The 21,453-nt window shown below is 39.1% G+C and overlaps 1 protein-coding gene across 7 annotated transcripts in view; it reads left to right on the forward strand.

The window, feature by feature from the left end:
• Positions 1-21,453, forward strand: part of EPS15L1 (epidermal growth factor receptor pathway substrate 15 like 1) — an 81,337-nt gene that overhangs the window by 53,756 nt on the left and 6,128 nt on the right. For 6 of the 7 annotated variants that reach the window (XM_073324396.1, XM_073324397.1, XM_073324398.1 and 3 more), the window contains one exon: positions 17,993-18,198. The exons of the other annotated variant lie outside the window; for it this stretch is intronic. In XM_073324396.1, coding sequence (XP_073180497.1) covers positions 17,993-18,198 — 206 coding nt within the window. The remainder of the gene's footprint in view (positions 1-17,992; positions 18,199-21,453) is intronic. 7 annotated transcript variants of the gene reach the window in all.

Raw genomic sequence — 21,453 nt, forward strand, 5'->3', positions numbered from 1 at the left:
TCTTTCCAGGGGCTGACTTCAAACGGCTTATAAACAGAGGAATTATATTAGCATCCCCCTCTTCCAAGAGGAGTTACATACAATTCCACAATAGCACATATACAATTGCATTTTTAAATAATCAACCCAGAGGTATTAAACCTAATTCAGTAAGGTTTAACTTAATTCAGTAAAGTTCATTCAGCATATTGCAGGAAATTGTTAGTCTGCCACTGTAACCCCCATACGTTTTAAGTGTGGGTCACCCAGTTCCCTTGCGTTACATTTTGGTATTGTCTGACACTTTTGCTTTGCAGTTCTCACACCTATTCAACTTATAAAGCAGAATTGCTCATTTGGTTGGCACTGCAGGTTAGCTAATCTCTCCCACCCCACTCAAAAAGAGGAAGCACCCTTATGGATATGCTCCGGATGGTACTGTAGGTTCTCATTTGTTGTAAATCATGCCTTTATCTCTGAATCAATGTTTGGGATGTATTATTTAATAAATCAAAATCTTTGTGCAAACAGAATAAATTTAAGTTTTGCCACCTTTATGGAACCTGCATTTTTGCAGCCTTTAAATCTTCAAACACTAGTTTTCAGCTGCCATTTTGGCTTTACTCCTCGAAAGGATCTGATAGATACTTTAAAAAATTGGTTTCCAATTGATAAGGCATTTTGGAGCATTGCAGGTCTGAGTATTGATGAATACTGACAAAAAAAAAGGATTGTAATTGTAGCAAGGTCCTTGAAGCAGTTAATTCCATAACTATCTACTTATAGGGTCTCTATCACCATAGTATCTAAGAGCTTTCCAAGGATTTAAAAATAGAAATAATAATACATTACATATACAATAAAACAGACCACCAGGACACTGAGCACTGAGAGAGAATATACTGTGCAGCAAGAGGTAATCTCTTTGCCATCTAGAATGCTATGTGTGGTGAAGTGTTGCATTTTTTTGTCAGTTTTCATAGGAGGTATGTTATTGATTAGAGAATACTTTATTTGGTCTTTCTTTCTGGAAAAGGGTCTGAACAAAATAATTCAAAATTTAAAAGGGATCTGTAAAGTGGAATGAGACCAACAGATAATACTGATGAGGCGTATTTTAGTATTATTTTTAAGTGTGGCGTCTTTCTGTGTCTTTCTTGCCTAAACATGATTATTCCTAGCAAATACAGTGTAATTCTACCAACAAAGACAGGGAATGGCAGTCAAAGAATGACTTCTCTGAGTACTCCTCATTCTTTCCCCTATGGATGTTACCTTGATTTGTATCTCATCCTCCTCAAAAAAAGTTTTTATGCAGACTGTCTTAAAAGGTGGTTGACTCAGAGTACTGCCTATTTTGCCTGTATTTTTAGCTGTAATAGGCTACATTTATTCGGAGTTCATTAATTTGAATTTATTTTTAATTTAGACAAGAAAACATTGCTTTTATCTAGTTTTTTGAAAGAGTAGCATCTTAAGTATCTGCATTTCTCCTGTTATGTGAAGACAGAAAATTTACCAGGAGCAATACTCTTCTGTTAAAGGAGACTATAAAGGAAACAAAGTTGTTCTTTTGGAAAGCAAATGAGCCTCACGTACAAATGCACAGTTAAACTCCTCCCTTCCTTCCACACTAGCAATCATCAGTGGTTTCTTAAAACATGAGAAATTACATAGTAATGTTCTGTGATGCTTGCAAGAGATACAAATGAGTGTTATGATGGAAATCCTGTTCACAAAACAAGTAACAGAAGAGGAACTTCCGTTGTTTCTTACCTTGCTCGTTAGTCCGTTTAATTCAAAAACAAGTATGTGGTAAAGATCTTTCTAAGAGGTGAACAAATATCAGTTCAGATCAGACAAATCTAAAACTTGGTCTTATTACTGTCAGTTTACACTCTTCCTTTATCAAGTAGTTGATAAGAAAAATACACAAGCATTGTGTGAAAAGTACTTATGTGGTTTGTATCTACCTTATCCCCTTCATTATTCAGAAAACATAAAGTACCAATAAAAGGTCTCTAACTATCCTTAGGTAGAGGACACTAATACTATGATTTCTACTTAATCTGAATTGATTCGTGCAAAATTATTGGTCTTGTGCCAGATCCACCTCTGCAGGGACAGAGGACGATATGCATTGACTTGCCCCTGTCCTTGCAGGGGCAGCTGCACTAGGAAGGTGATTCATCCCAGTAGAGGCCAGCAGCAATGTCACCACTGCCTTCCCCATTGGTTTCTGTAGTGTTGGAGCCCATCTTGTGGAGGCTGCCCTAGAAAGACAGTGAATCAGCACATTCATTATCTAGCCTGGTCTGATACCCACTTTTGGATCTGTGCTGACTGGCTGGCTCAGAATCACCTGATGGAGCAGAAACATGCCCCTCAGACCCACTCTTGCTCTTGGTGAACTTTCTGCGGTAATGAGTCCATAGCCTGGGTTCAGCCAGTTATATTTAATCGCGCTCCTTGTATTAATTTCCTGTTATATCTCATTAAACATAAATTGCTTTGACACTGGAATTCTCTCTGTCACTGTGATATGTGAGTACTGTCACTAGGCTATCCTTGATCATCTTTGTCTTTGGTAAGGGATTTCAAAGGGGTCTCCAGAAATGCACCTGTAAAAAGGCATATTTATACATGTAAATGGATAATTAGATTTCAAGACCAGAAGAGGCCATTATGATCATCTAGTATGGCGTCCTGTATAACGCAGGCCATATTTATTATTACACAGTAAAAATGTATGCCTTATTTTGAGTCTGAATTTGTCTAGCTTCAACTTCCAGCCATTGGATGATATGCCTTTCTATGCTAGATTAAAGAGCCCACTATTAAATATTTGTTCCCCATGTAGATACTTAGACTGTAATCAAGTCACCATTTAACCTTCTCTTTATTAAACTAAATAGATTGACCTCTTTGAGTCTGTTGCTATAAGGCAGTGGTTCTCAAACTTTTGTACTGGTGACCCCTTTCACATAGCAAGCCTCTGAGTGCGACCCCCCCCTTATAAATTAAAAACACTTACAATATATTTAACACCATTATTAATGCAGGAGGCAAAGCGGGATTCGGGGTGGAGGCTGACAGCTCGCAACCCCCCATTTGATAACCTCGCGACCCCCTGAGGGGTCCCGATCCCCAGTTTGAGAACCCACGCTATAAGGCATGTTTTCTACTCCTGTAATCATTCTCAAGGCTCTTTTCTGAACCCTCTCCAATTTATTAACATCCTTCTTGAAGTGTGGACACCAGAACTGGACACAGTATTCCAGCAACAGTGGCAGCAGTGTCAAATATCCTCTCTCCTCCTCCTTGAGTTCAGTTTATGCATCCCAGGATCATACTAGCTTTTTTGGCCACAGCATCACACTGGGAGCTCATGTTCAGCTGATTATCCATCATGACCCCCAAATCTTTTTAAAATTCACTGCTTCCCACTGTACTATACTGGCAGGTATTTCTGCTCATACATAGTCCATTGTTTGGGGTCATTGCTGTTGCATCTGAAGAGAGCAGGCAAACACAACATACAGTGGTGGGCCCTATAGTGCGGGTCATGTACCTCCCTGAAATCCATATAATTCCATCCCTCCCCACATTTTAAAAGAAACTCTTGAAATTGTTTCCCCAAAGCTGTTTCTTAGACTGTCCTTTATTAGCCTTATTTTTATTCTACAAACATAAAAGGAGGACCTGTCCTTAAGCCTAGTTTAAGGAGCTATCAGAGTTAGTTTTTTGCCTCTTCAGTGTAAATCAGGGTTGTGTTCATTGTTGCGTAATAGATAGTATAAATTACATTGATATTTTGGATGAACGGTGCCATATGTGAGCGATTTGAATTGTATTGTATTTTAGAAAATCCTTCTAATATCTTGATATCGTTTGTAGATTTACAAATACACTTAATTTTATCTTTTATTCTCCTGTTGTAAGTAGCTCTTTGATTGTAGCACTCAGTGTTACTAAACTTTAAGGCATTGTGTATTTCTTATGCTAGTATTGCGTCCTGTAGAACTTACCTGTAATTAAAAAAGGAGGAAATTAAAAGCTGATCCACTGAAACCTGTCAGTTAAAATGTGCTGTCTGTAGGTTCTCACAGATTAACAATTACATGTTTTCTGCAATGAACTGCAGATTAAAATCAGTCAGAGTTCACCGCTAACTAGTTTCTAGGTAAAAGTTGTTGATTGCGAAAAAGAGAGAAACAGATTTTTTTAAAGTACAGGAAGTTCCTGTGTGGGTGTCAGTGATTGGGTTATAAGTAAAATTCAATACTCTAGTGCTTTGATCGTGGGACCTGCTGCATTTACCCCACCCTTACCCACTTCCTTTAAATGCAGCACCATGCATTCCACATTGTGGTTTTAACAGTACTGCTAACCAGTGATATTAGTGGAAGAACCTTCACCACTAACCAGTGTGTAACCTTCAACCTCTTCTTCATTTTTATTGCTTGCTTATAGTGGTTGTGACTTTTTTAACCTTGAAAGAATATAAAAATCATAACATTTTGAAATAAAAATGTAATCTACTTATAAATGTGCCTTCTGCGTACAAATGGCTGTTGATATAGCATGCAGTATAAATTAATGCCTGTAATAGTAATTTTTAAAAATAACTTCTGATTGCTCTAGTTTTCTCTCCTTTGTAAATTTGGAATTTGAATTAAATGTCTTATATCTCAATAACTAATCTATTTTTTGTATGTACGAACTGTTGATGTCTGCAGCGATAATATATTTTCCATTAGTATGCCGCACTTCCATGTTTTATTGGTACACTAACAAAGTAACAAATTGCTGGAAAATAATCACATAATATTTTAGAATTCAAGGGAGTAATTGTTAAACTCAGTGTTAAATAGAAATTGCTTGGCTATTATTTGTTTAAAAAATCTAGATATTTAAATAAATATTAAGTAGGACTTCCCATTCTCCTGGACTATTTGATGCCATATATTTTATGTTTACTTTTATATATGCTTGGTAAAATTTTAAACTATAGACTCTCACCAAAGCTGGAGAAATTAGCCGAGATTTTAGATTTTTTTTTTTTCATTCTGTATCTGTGAGTCTTGTCTACTATGGAAACTGAATTTATAAACTGGTATCTCAAAGGTTAGTGGTTAGCACCTCTGCCTTTGAGTGAAGGACTTTAATTCCGTTCCCACGTTGTTCTTATAATTGGTATTATTTCTGAGCTGTCAAAATATCACAAGAAATCCTGAGAAGACGAAAACTGTGAACCTCCCGCTGAGCTGGCTTCAATTAAGTATGACCCTGATCTTTCAAAGGGATCAACTTGTTGGAGCTCTATTGGCTTCAGCAGGATTCAGTGTCAGCATTAAGGTCTGCATAAGCACATCCCTTTTCAGGATCAGAGCTTACATGAACAATAAAATAAATAATTGACCTTTCCAAAGCAGATTTATTAAACATATTTGATTCTGAAACCCTTTTAAATTTCTTTACATTTCAAAGCATTAAGACCCTATCCTACTACCAATAAAGGCAGTAAAGTCTCCCATTGACTTCATTAGCAGCTAGATCAGGTCCTATATGACCTTTTCCTCTCCTCATGAGCTGGCAGATGAATGCAGATGGTATCTGAACCTTGCAATGTGTGTAAAAGTGTCAAGAATCTTTTAAATACAATTTAAACAATATTTTTATCCGACTATCCTGCAAACTCCAAGTTCAGTTGTGTACATTATTCCATCATCTGCAGGAAAGATACTTCCCTAACACTGAAGACAGGGGCTTTGCCATAGCTTCAACACATGTAAGTTAGTTGGAGCGGGTTATGTCAACCACAGTAAAGAGCTCCCAAGAGCTAGAGGTATGGGAACGGTAGTCCGTCCCTAGGATGAGCTGTTTCCATTATTGTGCAGTTCATATGCTACATGGCTCTTATGGACTGTTTAGGGGGCAGAGGCCCCAGTTTTAACATCCCAAGTGTGAATTTCTATTGACAGAAAATGTGAGCACAGGTTGACTCTGGAGCTACAGTGGATGAATGACTACATAGAGATGTATAGGTATGTATTCATATACATATCAGGTTTATCATTCTAGACCATTCTGACATCGGTTGCTCTCTTCTATATTTGGAGGTTCCTCCTCCTTTATGTTAATGATAAATATAGTTATTTTTCAAATGTTACTTCTCTAAATCTAAGGTATTTTATGGTTTGGCTATTTGACATCTTCTGAAACTTTTAGATCTGTAAAAATAGTTCAGGATTTAGTACTCTCAGAGTGTACAAAGGGGTAAGGACCTTAGGTCAGCACTGCCTTTTGCATTGCACAAGAACACTTTTAGTAGTGTTTGTTTTTTCCTCTCCTATCTCTCTCAATTGGATGGAAATTAGGACAAAATTTTGTTCAATTTCTTGATAAAATATTGAAAACCAAGGTTGAATGCTATATGTCCTGTGGATACATTAGCCTAATTTTCTTAAAAAGCCATATTTTTAATAAAAATCTTAATTGCCTGAACACTTAATACAAAAGGCTTATCTGAACTCTTATCACATTTCTATTATTTAGGCTAAATCCTTTACTGACTTGCCTCCAGTGCAATATCACTCGGCACAGTATTTGGCCTATGTATTTCTTCAGATTACTTTTAAGAAGAGAATACTTGTTTTTGATGTGAAACAATTATTAATTATGCAGTATAGTTGAAATAAAGAATTTACACTGAGCAAATTGGTTAACAAGACAAAAGCAAATACTAAACTTCCCTTGCAGTTTTAAAGTTTTATATTCCTCTTTACTCAGGGCTGTACTTTATTTACTTGTGTTAATTCAAACCACGTGGATGGCTTCCTTTGGGAGGCAGGAAGAATATAAAATGGCTTTATTTAATTAGGTCCTCAACCAAAAAGGTATTGACCTTATTCCCACTCATGGCTAAGCACCTCTGGTTTTGCAGAGCTTTGTAACCTTCTGGATGCATGTTTGGAATAGTGTGGATGCCTGCTCATGGCTCTGTAAGTTGATGTCCATGATTATAAAAAGGTGGTGCAGTCCCCAGTCATCTCAATTCCTCCTCCTTTGCGGCTGTGAGCAGGAACCTCAGCTTTAGAGTTGGTGACTGACAGGAAGGCGTATTTTTTTCATGACTTCCAGAAGACCTGACAGTTAGGTTACAATACAGGCATCCCTTGTTGAGTAGGATAAATGACTCATGGGTGGAGCAGCTGGCCCAGCCACAAACTAAAAATTCCATTCACGTTTTGATTCTGTTGTTTATGATGATCTCTTATTCTGAAGATGATAGTTCAGTACTAATTGATGAAGCAAGTTGTTCAGAAGATAATTTACCTGTTCATTTTTCCCCAACATAACAAAATGATACAGCAGTAGCAACTTATAGTCAAGGTTACATAATGATTTCTATTCTAACCTCCTCTTTTAGAAGGTTCATAACTTTTGGAAATTTTCACTTTTCCAGAGACATTTTTTCAGGTCTAATGTCTTTCAAAGGGGTGCCTGTTTTGTTTTGTTAAGTTTAAGTAAAAGTGGGTGCAAAAATTTTGTGTACAAGGAGAGGGAGGGAAATGTGTGTATATATACGTTTTATATTTTGTGAACAGCTCTACAGCCAAAATAGCTGAGAGTCTGAAATACGGCAAGGAAATAGCCCTTGCTGAGGAGAAATATCAGAGTATTCTGAAAAAAAAATAGTTTTGGTTTTACTGAGTTATGATCACATACTGAAAATGTGCAGTACATTTGTACTCCTTTTTCTATAAGCTTGTAAAGTGACCAGCTAAGGAAAGGTGCATTCCACGTCTATGGACTGGGTGGATAATTTAGCTGCTTGGAAACAAGTTTATTAAAGTTAGGACTGACTGCTGAACAGTTGGTAAGGTGCCAAGGAGGAGCCATGCTGTGAAGTACTTTACAAACACTGCAGTCCCCAAGGCTTGCATGAATGAGGCTTCCTCTTGCATATCCGAGTTGCATGAGACAGGAATCCAGGTACTGTCACAAGTAGTGTCCAGATTATGGATTTTATACTCATTACTGCCAATTTTTCTGCAAACTAGCAGAAATCTGAAATCCTAGATAGTGAACCTTCTGCTCTTTATTATTTTTTGCACCGTAGAAAGTTCCATTCAAAAAGCTACTTTGGGTACATTTAAAGTTGCATATATAAGCGCTTAAATCAGGCTGTGCTAAATTTAGTGTGATATGTGTAACCTTAATTCTCTACCCCTGTGTGTTTGTATTATTATAATTATATGGTCACACGCTCTTTATCATGTAATACAGTAAAATATCTTTTTTATTGTTTTTGTATTTCTGAGAGAAATTTTAGGCTCCGACCCTAAATGGAGAATCTAACAAAATCTATCAGAAAAGATCAAGGTCTTCATTTCTGCGTAAATGTGTTGTTACTCCATCCCACTGCTTCATTGATAAGCCAAATTCTATAATAGCACACTACACCAGTGCTGCCTCAGTGAGATACTGAGAATAAATATTCACCCTGAACTCCAGTGCTGCCTCTAAACAGCCACCCATCTCACTTGCCTTAAAGCTGGTCTTGGGGTATGAAATTAAGATAAGCACTTAGTATGGGTGGAGTTCATTACTAAGTTAACAGCATTTACTGTGGTAAATCATTTTGTTCATCATCTTTTTGCTGAAGTGAGTCCTCTGTGTGGTTTAGGTGCACCACTTGGGTAACTGCTGAAACTGCTGTGGTTTCAGAATAGGACCTGTTTTGCTTTTTTGTAAAGCTTTTTTCCCTGAAGCTGTTAGCTAAAATACTGACATAATAAGAAAGAACTGCAAATGTTTATTTGCATTTTCCTACTTCCAAACCTGAAAAGGCATTTTACTATATGAATTTCATTGTAAAACTGCACATTTATTTAATCTCCAAGGAATCAAAGTTGAAACTGTCCTCTTTACTCAGTCATCATTAACGACATATGTTTACCAATTTTCTGTTACCATTGTTTGCTTTCTTCTGTTAATTTTGTTGGGAATTTGAGGTTTGATTCGGGTTTGGGGGTTTTTTTGGTCTGTTTGTATCAATATGAAAAATAACTTGTACCATGCTTCTCATACCAGCCTGGGTTCTTGTAATTGCACACATGTAGGGCCAAAGACATGCTGTGCACCCCATTGTACATTTACTTAAGTACCTGGTGCAACTCTCTATAAATCAATACAGAATTTGGCACATGCTGCATTACAAAGGGAAGCATTTGAGTGCCAATGATAAGATTATAAATAAGATTATTAATTGGAGGGCAGTGGTAAGAAGGAAACTAGTACATTGGAAGACCTAATTCAGTAAAGCAAACATTTTCCAGCTTTCAGAATCAGAGCATATTTGCCAGGTGGAGGGCCTTCACAAGAAGAGCCTTCACTGGAGAGAATCCATCACCTGTAAGTGGTCACTGGGATTGGTTTGTCCAAGGTGAGCACTGCCTAAAAAGGTGTTGCAGGTTAGAAGCAGGACTTTTCCATCTTTGACATGTGTTGCTTCAAAATAAATTACCAAATGAAAACTGTCTTGAGATAAGTTTGTTTAATACAAAAAATGAAGAAAACAGCATACATAAAGTGAAATTGAAGACTTCTCAGTTAACAGTTACTCCATAATATTCATAGTGACACTTCCTTTTGCAGGAGATTCGTTCTTTTGTGATCTGAGCTAAATATGAAGCACAAGAAACCCCGATGCTCTTCACATGTGCTCCGAAACCCACCATGGAGCTTCATGCAAAACATTAAAGTAGACAGTTTAGAAAAAACAGTTTTCGTGAGCAAATAAGTTGCAAGACGTGGGACCACAATTCCAGTTATTGATTCCAAACAGTGATTTCAGCAGCAGAAAATCTAACAGCTAAGAAAAGACCACTTAAAATGGAACAAGCTCGCTCTTTACAAATCTGCCCAGTGGGGTTTGGTATTAGAAGCTATAGGGCCAAATTCTCCTCTTGTGTACCCTTGCAGCCCTCTGACTTAAATGGAAATGCACAAGTGCTTCTGAGGAGAATTTGCCTGATTTGGGGTTAGAGAGCACACTAAAAACCACACTTTTAAGGGGACTTGTTCAAGGACAGCCTGAATCTCAAATTAGGTTTTCAGGCAAGAAAACCTAAATATTCCAATTTTGCTTGTAGCCAAAATTAATTATTTTAAAAAATAAAATTGTGTTTGCACATAAGATCCTCTTGCCTGTAGAGCCTGGACTGTTGAAGAACTCAACAAATGACAGTTTTTATCTTTTAACAGTAATAGTCCAAATGCAGAGTTCCGTATTTTTTTAAAGAATAGACTTGCATGGGTGTATGTGAGAGAGAGATCTCCCATCAGATGTGGCCAAGAGTGGGATGTGTTATGAATATAATGAGGTGGGGGTTAGGGGAGTTCAAAGACAATCTGAAACTGGCAAAGGGCATGAAAGAAGGTCCATATTAGAAGTGAAGAAAGCTAATACTGCTGCTAATTCCTGTATATTTTGTGTAATTTCCTTACCTTGAGGACAATCTGCTAATTTGATCAGCCTTGTTTTTAAAAATATATTGGCTGACCATGAGGCTGAAACCTGAAGTTGACATTTATAAACAGTACCTAGTATCTGTTGTATTAACTAGAAGTGCAACATAGGGCATATAAAGAACTTGCCATGAGCACTCTTCCTCAAGTGCATCATGAGGACCAACTGGCTGAGCAGAATCAGAGGAAGAACCTAGCAAAATTGCAAGCAAATCCATTTTTTTCTGCCATACCTTGGCATTTATAAAGAATTGGAGGGCAGGAAGTCCATATTCTTTTTCAGCCTCAGTCTGGACTCTCTGAACAGTGATTGTACCCAGGTTTTTTAAGTGCAGATGATGAGCTTCTTTGGCCACCACTTAGGGTATGTCGACACTACGAAATTAGGTTGAATTTATAAAAGTGTGTCCCTACTAAGCGCATTAAGTCGGCAGAGCGCATCCACAGTACTGTAGCTAGCGTCGACTTTTGGAGCATTGCACTGTGGGAAGCTATCCCACAGTTCCCGCAGTCTCTATTGCCCATTGGAATTCTGGCATGAGCTTCCAATGCCTGATGGGGCAAAAACATTGTCACGGGTGGTTTTGGGTACATGTCGTCAGTTGTCCCTCCCTCCATGAAAGCAATGGCAGGCAATCGTTTCCACCTTTTTTCCGTGCAGAACCCATACTGCTGTCAGCAGACGGTGCAGTAGGACTGCTTACTGTCGTCGTCATCCACCGCTTCCAGTGCAATTCTGCTCTCCTGCAAACGACATACCACAGCAAGCATGGAGCCCCCTTAGCTCACCACTGCTGTTGTGAGCGTTGTAAACACCTCGCGCATTATCCTGCAGTATGTGCAGTACCTGTAAAAGTAGGCAAGGAGGTGACGACAGTGCGATCACAATAGTGATGAAGACATGGACACAGACTTCTCTCAAAGCACGGGCCCTGGCAATTTGGACATCATGGTGGTAATGGGGCAGATTCCTGCTGTGGAACGCTGATTCTGGGCCCGGAAAACCAGCACAGATTGGTGGGACCGCATAGTGTTGCAGGTCTGGGATGATTCCCAGTGGCTGCGAAACTTTCGCATGCATAAGGGCACTTTCATGGAACTTTGACTTGCTTTCCCCTGCCCTGAAGCACAAGAATACCAAGATGAGAGCAGCCCTCACAGCTGAGAAGCGAGTGACTATAGCCCTCTGGAAGCTTGCAACGCCAGACAGCTACCGGTCAGTCGGGAATCAATTTGGAGTGGGTAAATCTACTGTGGGGGCTGCTGTGATCCAATTAGCCAATGTAATCACTGAGCTACTGCTATCAAGGGTAGTTACTCTGGGAAATGTGCAGGTCACAGTGGATGGCTTTGCTGCAGTGGGTTCCCTAACTGTGGTGGGGTGATAGACGGAACGCATATCCCTGTCTTGGTACCAGACTACCTTGGCAGCCAGTACGTAAACCGCAAGGGGTACTTTTCAATGGTTCTGCAAGCACTCGTGGATCACAAGGGACGTTTCACCAACATCAACATGGGATGGCTGGGAAAGGTGCAGGACGCTCACCTCTTCAGGAACTGTGGTCTTTTTGAACAGCTACAGAAAGGAACTTACTTCCCAGACCAGAAAATAACCGTTGGGGATGTTGAAATGCCTATAGTTATCCTTGAGGACACAGCCTACCCCTTAATGCCATGGCTCATGAAGCCATACACAGGGACCCTGAACAGTAGTAAGGAGCAGTTCAACTATAGGCTGAGCAAGTGCAGAATAGTGGTAGAGTGTGCATTTGGACATTTAAAAGCTCACTGGTGCAGTTTACTGACTAGGTTAGACCTCAGCAAAACCAGTATTCCCATTGTTATTGCTGCTTGCTGTGTACTCCACAATATCTGTGAGAGTAAGGGGGAGACTTTTTTGGTGGGGTGAGAGGTTGAGGCAAATCGCCTGGTGGCCGATTACACTCAGCCAGACACCAGGGCAATTAGAAGATTAGAAGAGCACAGCTGGGTGCCCTGCGCATCGGAGAAGCTTTGAAAACCGGTTTCATGACTGACCAGGCTATGGTGTGACAGTTCTGTTTGTTTCTCTTTAAAGAAAACCCGTCCCCTTGGTTGACTCTACTTCCCTGTAAGCCAACGGACCTCCCCCCTTTGATCACCGCTTGCAGAGGCAATAAAGTCATTATTGTTTCAAAATCATGGATTCTTTATTAATTCATCACACAAATAGGGGGAAAACTCGCAAAGTAGCCCAGGAGGGGTGGGTGAGGAGGGAAGCACCGGGTGGGGTGATGGATGAGGGGAGGAGGGAAGGACAAGGCCACACTACAGTTCAAAACTTATTGAATGCCAGCCTTCTGTTGCTTGGGCAGTCCTCTGGGGTGGAGTGGCTGGGTACCCATAGCTCCATCCCCAGACATGTTAACAGATTTTTCCAGTAGCTATATTGGCCGCAAACGCATCCCAAGTCTTTAGGGCAAATTAATCATTAAACACGCTTGCTTTTAAACCCTGTATTATATTTACAAAGGTACACTCACCAGAGGTGCCTTCTCCAGCTTCATGGTCCGGGAGCCCACCTCGGGAGGGTATTGGCTCCAGGGTGATGAACAGTTCCTGGCTGCTGGGGAGAAGGGATTCTTCGCTTGCCTGCTGTGCGCTATCCTCAACCACCTCCTCCTCCTCCACAAAATCCTCATCCCTGTTGCGTGAGACTCCCCCCTTGCAGGTGTCCACAGACAGTGGTGGAGTAGTGGTAGGGGCCCCCCCTAGAATTGCATGCAGCCCATCATAGAAGTGGCATGTATGGGGCTCTGACCCAGAGCAACCGTCTGCATCCTTTGTTTCTTGGTAGGCTTGCCTCAGCTCCTTAACTTTCACGTGGCACTGCTGTGTGTCCCTGTTGTACCCTCTGTCCATCATGCCTTTGGAGATTTTGGCAAATATATTGGCATTTCGTCTTTTGGAACAAAGTTCTGCCTGCACAGATTCTTCTCCCTATACAGCGATAAGATACAGTACCTCCCATTCAGTCCATGCTGGAGCTCTTTTGCGATTCTGAGACTCCATGGTCACCTGTGCTGAGGAGCTCTGCATGGTCACCTGTGCTGATCAGCTCACCACGCTGGCCAAACAGGAAATGAAATTCATAAGTTCCCAGGGCTTTTCTTGTCTACCTGGCAGTGCATCTGATTTGAGAGCGCTCTCCAGAGCGGTCACAATGGAGCACTCTGGGATAGCTCCCGGAGGTCAATACTGTCGAATTGCATCCACACTACCCCAAATTCAACCCAGCGAGGTCGATTTTAGCGCTAAACCCCTTGCCGGAGAGGAGTACAGAAATCGATTTTAAGAGCCCTTTAGGTCGACTAAACAGGCTTGGTCGTGTGGAGGGATGCAGGGTTAAATCAACCTAACGCTGCTAAATTCGACCTAAACTCGTAGTGTAGACCAAGGCTCAGTATTAGATATCACTTATCAGTACAGGGTTTTTGATGGTCTCAGAATACCTAAAACAGCAATATCTTTCTATACCTTTATAAACAACTCAGAATATTTAGGAGTCACCGATAAGTACTTTTGTCAAGATGATAATTTTTCCACCCTATTTACTAGGAAATGCAGATGCAAAATATTAATAAAATTTCAATGGGCAATCAATTCTTGGAACTAGTTTCTGATGGTGTAACTTTCTGATATTCAAATGACATAACCAAAAGGGTTCTCTTTATGTAGAATCATTATAAAATGGTACTGTTGCTGGAGCAACTCTGTAGTTAAGGGTATAAAAGCTATTACGTCCTAACCTATGTTTTTTAGCATCTTATAAATTCCTTTTTGGATCAAATTTCTCATACTTATTCTAATATTAATTTGTTTGGAAAGTTTCAAGGAAATAGTGTGTGTATGTCTAGGGGGTGGGGTTTTTGTTTTTTGCAACTTCTGCTGTTGCACGGAGGTTGCATAAAAGTGTTGTAATAATATTTTTCGTTGCCTTCACATAACTAAAAAAACCTCACTTTTTAAACGTTTTAAACTTACTGTACAGCTAATGAGGGCAAGTGATTGTGACAGGTTAGAAAATATTTGATTTTGATATAAGTAAACATTGGAATGTGTTAATTTTAAAGCTTTGACAATATATTTTTACATTTTTTTACACAGTCAACAGTAGAAAGAAAATAAGATTGCTCTGTGGATGAGGGGAAAGCAGTGGACCTGTTATTCCTTGACTTTGGCAAAGCTTTTGATACGGTCTCCCACAGTATTCTTGCCAGCAAGCTAAAGAAGTATGGGCTGGATGAATGGACTGTAAGGTGGATAGAAAGCTGGCTAGATCGTAGGGCTCAACGGGTAGTGATCCATGGCTCCAGGTCTAGTTGGCAGCCAGTATCAAGTGGAGTGCCCTAAGGGTCGGTCCTGGGGCCATCTTCATTAATGATCTGGAGGATGGCGTGGACTGCACCCTCAGCAAGTTTGCAGATGACACTAAACTGGGAGAAGTGATAAATATGCTGGAGGGTAGGGATAGGATACAGAGGAACCTAGACAAATTAGAGGATTGGGCCAAAAGAAATGAGATGAGGTTCAACAAGGACAAGTGCAGAGTCCTGCACTTAGGACAGAAGAATCCCATGCACCGCTACAGACTAGGGACCGAATGGCTAGGCAGCAGTTCTGCAGAAAAGGACCTAGAGGTTACAGTGGATGAAAAGCTGGATGTGAGTCAACAGTGTGCCCTTGTTGCCAAGATGGCTAATGGCATTTTAGGCTGTATAAGAAGGGGCATTGCCAGCAGATTGAGGGACATGAACGTTCCCCTCTATTCCACATTGGTGAGGCCTCATCTGGAGTACTGTGTCCAGTTTTGGGCCCCACACAACAAGAAGGATGTGGAAAAATTGGAAAGCGTCCAGCAGAGGGCAACAAAAATGATTAGGGGACTGGAACACATGACTTATGAGGAGAGGCTGAGGGAACTGGGATTGTTTAGTCTACAGAAGAGAAGAATGAGGGGGGATTTGATAGCTGCATTCAACTACCTGAAAGGGGGTTTCAAAGAGGATGGCTCTAGACTGTTCTCGGTGGTAGCAGATGACAGAACAAGGAGTAATGGTCTCAAGTTGCAGTGGGGGAGATTTAGGTTGGATGTTAGGAAAAACTTTTTCACTAGGAGGGTGGTGAAGCACTGGAATGCGTTAGGTAGAGAGGTGGTGGAATCTCCTTCCTTAGAAGTTTTTAAGATCAGGATTGACAAAGCTCTGGCTGGGATGATTTAGTTGGTGTTTGTCCTGCTTTGAGCAGGGGGTTGGACTCGATGACCTCCTGAGGTCCCTTCCAACCCTTGTATTCTGTGATTCTATGATTCTAAAATTAATCTGAACCATACAATACTATATTGTTGTGGAATTAATTTTTTTAGCTGAGACAGCCCCTGTTGTTTTAAGCTGCATTAATTTTCCCCGAATGTTGTGTGCACTGAATAATAGTCATCAGCACCTCCTACTGATTCACTGTGCATTCTGAGAGGACATAAGACTGACTCACCTAGCTATTATAAAGCATGTTTTTATATCCTCTAAAATACTTGGAGCTTGAACTCAATTCTTATTTTTATATAAGGTCATCCTGGAGTGAATGTATTACAGAATTCATATTAAGTTACATATCAAAGGACTGGATGATTCCAAACAAATGATTTTAAGAGTCAAAATAGATCTTATCTTGCGGGCCTGGTTACTACTTTGAATGGGCAAACCATCTGAGAATACCAGGTATTCTAGTCTTCTTTATCTTTCTTAGCAGTAGCTGATAATAAATGTCTTTGTTCTCTTCGGATTTCATAAACTAAGGAAAATTTGATCTGTGTGGTCCTTGGATAAAGAGCTTTAAGAAAATAAGGAAGGTCTGGAATTCATAGTTTTATATGCACCAAGGGCATTAAAAAAGGGCTATACAAACACTTGGGGCTTGTCTACACTGCCCTGCAGTTCAGACTAAAATGCTGCACTGTGTGGATGCTACAGATGCGAACTAAAAGGTTCCTAATTCATATTAATATAGTCCTCTAATGTAAACTCTGCATTAAACCCCTATGGGGACACTCTCATTCATGTTAAATTCACTCCTTTTGTTCATTAACTTCAGAGTGTAGGTGAGCCCTAAGTATCCATGTGGACCCTTCTACCATGCACTAAAAGTTCCATCCTGGACTACTCAGGGAATTAACGCAGGCTTTTTCCTTGTGTAGACAAGAACATAATCTGCTCCTGTTTCAGAGCGCAGTACTGAACTTTTAATGCACAGCAGCAGATTCCACATGAATACAGTGCACATCAGGCTAGTGCCGGGTAGATTTACACCCCAGCTTGCTGTGAACTAAGTTTTGTATTGATGAGCCCTAATTTGTGCTGTTTTTTATCCTTTGGAATCTCTTCCAGGAGTTCTCTTTTTAAATTTCTCCATGTACTTTGTAACTGATTTGACTTTTATATCAAGAAGGGTCAAGTCAGATATTTGTTTCTAGGGGAGCTGAGTTAAGGGTTGTTTGTACATCTGTGAGGAATGCTATCTTAGGAGAACATGTCAGTTTTTATTCTTACCTGGTTTATTATTTAGCTCAGGAAAATGCCCTTGGAAAAATGTTAATGCATATTTAATATCAAGAATTTGAATATCAAGGCTAGAATATGGAACCTTTATTCAGGCTTGTCAGTACTTACACAAGTAATCCCATTAACTTCATTAAAGTCAGTGTCAATGCTTATAAGAATAAGTGCTTAACAAGGGTAAGGGTTACACAATCAAACACAATTAAACAATTCTTTGTTTCCTCACCAACTTATTTTCCTCATTGTGCATATACTGTACACTGCAAATGTGGATGGATGAACCAGTTCTGGAAAAGAAAATATATATATACAGATAATAGTAATTGTTTAGGAAAATCTGATTGTTTAACATAGTTGTTCAGTGTTTGGAAATGTAAAGCGTTAAAGGCCAGATTTTTAAAGTTGTTAGACATTAGGTCCCTAAATACCTTTAAAAATCTGGCCCTTAGTGCTCATTCTTATTTATTATTTAATGAAAGACCCAAAATCAAACTAAAATGTCTCTACCTTTAATCAAGCGAAGTTAACTACAAGTCATAATTGACAAATATTTTTGATCAAATGCCTTTATATATTGGTCTTCTATCTTCTTAAATTTTGTCAATAGTATTTTCATAAATCTAGATAAACTTATTGCAAGTGTTTACAAATAACATTTATGAAAATCCATGAAGAGAGAAACAACTGTTGAGACCTTTTGCAGGGATAATGGGTGCTGTGATATCAGGTTATCTTTTAGATTATTCTAAGAAGAAAGGATGATATTACAGTAAAAGTGCATGAAGGACAATCTCCTACTTAGGGATTTGCATTTTCCATGGTAAGTAACCTCTCTTTTTCTTCTTTTTTTTTTTTTTTTTTTTTTCTTCTCCTGAACTTTCCAGGTAAAAGTACTCCTGTAAGCCAGCTCGGGTCTGCAGATTTTACCAAGCCCCATGATCCATTCCAGCCATTTGGGGCTGAGAGCAGTGACCCGTTTCAAAGTAAAAAGGGGTTTGGGGACCCGTTTAGTGGAAAAGATCCATTTGCTCCTTCCTCTTCAAGTAAAACTTCTAAAGACTCTTCCTTGGGTTTTGCAGACTTCAGCTCTGTAAGTTAAGTTCATTGTCTCTGAGCAAACCACTTTCTGCTCTGCTTGCTGCAAACTCTTAGTTTTTTTTTTTTATTTGCAGACCTACTGTCCACTGGCTTCTGTCTTAGTACCTTCATGCTGTCCCCATTGTAGTTCTGTATTAATATTTCTGTGTAAAAAGGCATTTTCTCTCAATAATAAAGGAGTTTTGAGTTTGATACTCAATTTTAAAAGGATTTGTTTTCTTTTAAATTATTTTACTACAGTGTGCCTTTTCTCTCAAGATATTTGTAGCAAAATCTATGTACTGTTTTTGTTGCATGGAGGCTGCTTTGTAATTGATTTTGGAAGCCAGGATGTAAACATTCCTCAGAAATAATTGTTGAAGACATTTATATAGCAGTTTCACCATATCCTGAAAAGTAAATCCTTAAAACAAAGGGTTCCATATAGTATTTGTAACTGTTTGTGAAAAAGTTCTGACAATCCCGTCACAATGTTTTCTGTATGCACTGGAATATGAATCATAAAGAGACATATACAAGAGAGAGTGGAATTAGCTGTGGAATTTTGTTTCAATTACTGATTATGTATTTTATGAACTTTAATGTTGATAAATGCAAAGTAATGCACATTGGAAAGCATAATCCCAACTATACATATAAAATGATGGGGTCTAAATTAGCTGTGACCACTCAAGAAAGAGATCTTGGAGTCATTTTGGATAGGTCTCTGAAAACATCCACTCAATGCGCAGCAGCAGTCAAAAACGCGAACAGAATACAGGGAATAATTAAGAAAGCGATAGATAATAGGACAGAAAATATCATGTTGCCTCTAAATAAATCCATGGTACTCCCACATCTTGAATACTGTGTGCAGATGTGGTCACCCCATCTCAAAAAAGATATATTGGAATTGGAAAAGGTTCAGCAAAGGGCAACAAAAATTATTAGGGAAATGGAACAGCTTCCGTATGAGGAGAGATTAATAAGACTGGGACTTTTCAGCTTGGAAAAGAGACAGCTAAGGGGAGATATGATTGAGGTCTATAAAATCATGACCTGTGTAGAGAAAGTAGATAAGGAAGTGTTGTTTACTATTTCTCATAACATAAGAACTAGGGGTCACCAAATGAAATTAATAGGCAGCAGGTTTAAAACAAATAAAAGGAAGTATTTCTTCACACAACGCACAGTCAACCTGTGGAACTCCTTGCCAGAGGATGTTGTGAAGGCCAAGACCATAACAGGGTTCAAAAAAGAACTAGATAAATTAATGGAAGATAGGTCCATCAATGGCTATTAGCCAGGATGGGCAGGAATGGTGTCCCTAGCCTCTGTTTGCCATCCTTGTTGGGAAGCTGGGAATGAGCGACAGGGGATGGATCACTTGATGATTACCTGTTCTGCTCATTCCCTCTAGGGCACCTGGCACTGGCCACTGTTGGAAGACAGGATACTGGGCTAGATGGACCTTTGGTCTGACCCAGTAGGGCCATTCTTATGTTCTTACATAGAGAAGCCCTTGTTAAACAAAGCAAACTAAGGTCTGTTTTATAGAACCAGTATATTAACATCCATATTGCACCCCATTAGAAAAGATCAAAAGGTCTTACAGCAAAGCCAAGTGCCTTTCCGGGAGTAAGTACCAAATTTTCAAAAAGCCTGGCTTTGTTTCTAGTGTTGGCAGATACATTTACAATGACTTCAAATGTAGTATAAGAATAGATGTTCTAAATGCTACTGGTGGTGAATAGAAAATATGTTCCATACAAAGCCTCCGTCCTGTTCCTTCTTTCATGTGTTTAAGTTTTTTGTTCTGGATTGCACTGCCACACAATAAAATTACCAAGTCAGTCTATTTTTTAAATCTGGTGGACGTATTTCACTGTTAAGTAGGTGTTGGTTTTTATTTAAAAAGTTTAATCTCAAGTGGTATTAATTTTTAAACAGTTTCCCCCAGTATTTCAGTTCACAGTAAAACGTGTCTCATTCTCCTCCCTGATATATGTTTAGCTGAGGTCCTCTGTGCATATTTTTTTAGTTGCCCTCAATTCTTTAGTTTATCTGAAAATATCAAAGCTCTAAATATTATTAAACTTTACCATAATTAGCAAAAGTCTGTTGAAAGTTGGTATGCAGTTAAATTCTGTGACTGTATACAAAATGGTGACATAATAAAAATCAGACACAAAGCTTGCATTATCTGCAATTTTTTTGAATGGTACCTAGTTTCTTTTTTTGGGACCAAGGATGTAATGTCTAAGCATAAAAATGGAATTACTGTTACCCAGCGGTGATTATTGTATTTACAGAGTACAAATATTTCTTAGCTGGCAGGCTTGAGTAAGTCATCAATGATTTATACCAAATGATTAACCAGTGTCATTTCTTCCATTTAAGTTTGTGTTTATGCCCCTGTGCCATCAGGGTTGTAGGAGATAGGATCAACCTTGGAAAGTAGAAAAAAAATAGGATCTGAATAACTATTTATCATTTAGCTGGTCATAGCTTAGGTTAACTCTTGTCGCTGGACAGTATTTAGTCCGATAAAACAAATTTAAACTTGCATTTGTAAATGCTCTCTATTGCCCTGAGAAATCTCTTCACTAAGTGCTCCTTTAAAAAAAAGAGAGGTTTATTTGTTTCCCTGTTCTATTCAACATTATTTTCTTTCTGGTTGTGTACAACACAGGATCACGTTTCCACGCTTAGTAATACTTCACCTCGTGCTTTGTGAAGTCATAAGTAAGCCAGATATCTCATAAACCAGGGAAAGGATTGTGCTTATCTGTTGGTTGGAGGAACCTGTTCTCGATTATGAAAATTGCAAACAACTCCATTTACAGTATGTTGTCTGACATGAAGTGTGGAGCTGTAGGATCTGTAATTGCCATGTTGGTTAGTTGGAATTCTGCATGATTACAAGCAAAGAGAAGCTGAGGATTTCCTTTAGTTTTTTAATTGTTATTCTAGTGTTGTTGTTTGAATTACTGAGTTGTTGTTATCCATTGGATTTAATGAGTGTGATTCCATTGCATTCTTGACTTTTGGATTGACATAAAACATGAGTCTTGAGAGCTGACAAAACATTGTGTTCGTTTATTTTTCAGATATTTCTAGTTTATAATTGGTAGAAAAAATTGCAGAATTCCAATAATCTTACGATCAGTAGAAAAAGACAAGCCAGGTGAGTCTTCCTTTTGGTGGAAGGTAAAATTTGTCCCTTCCACCAACAGAAGCTGGTCAAAGGGACAATCTTTTCGTTCCA

The sequence above is a fragment of the Lepidochelys kempii genome, chromosome 25 (assembly GCF_965140265.1).
Source record: "Lepidochelys kempii isolate rLepKem1 chromosome 25, rLepKem1.hap2, whole genome shotgun sequence".
In the NCBI taxonomy this organism is placed as follows: Eukaryota; Metazoa; Chordata; order Testudines; family Cheloniidae; genus Lepidochelys; species Lepidochelys kempii.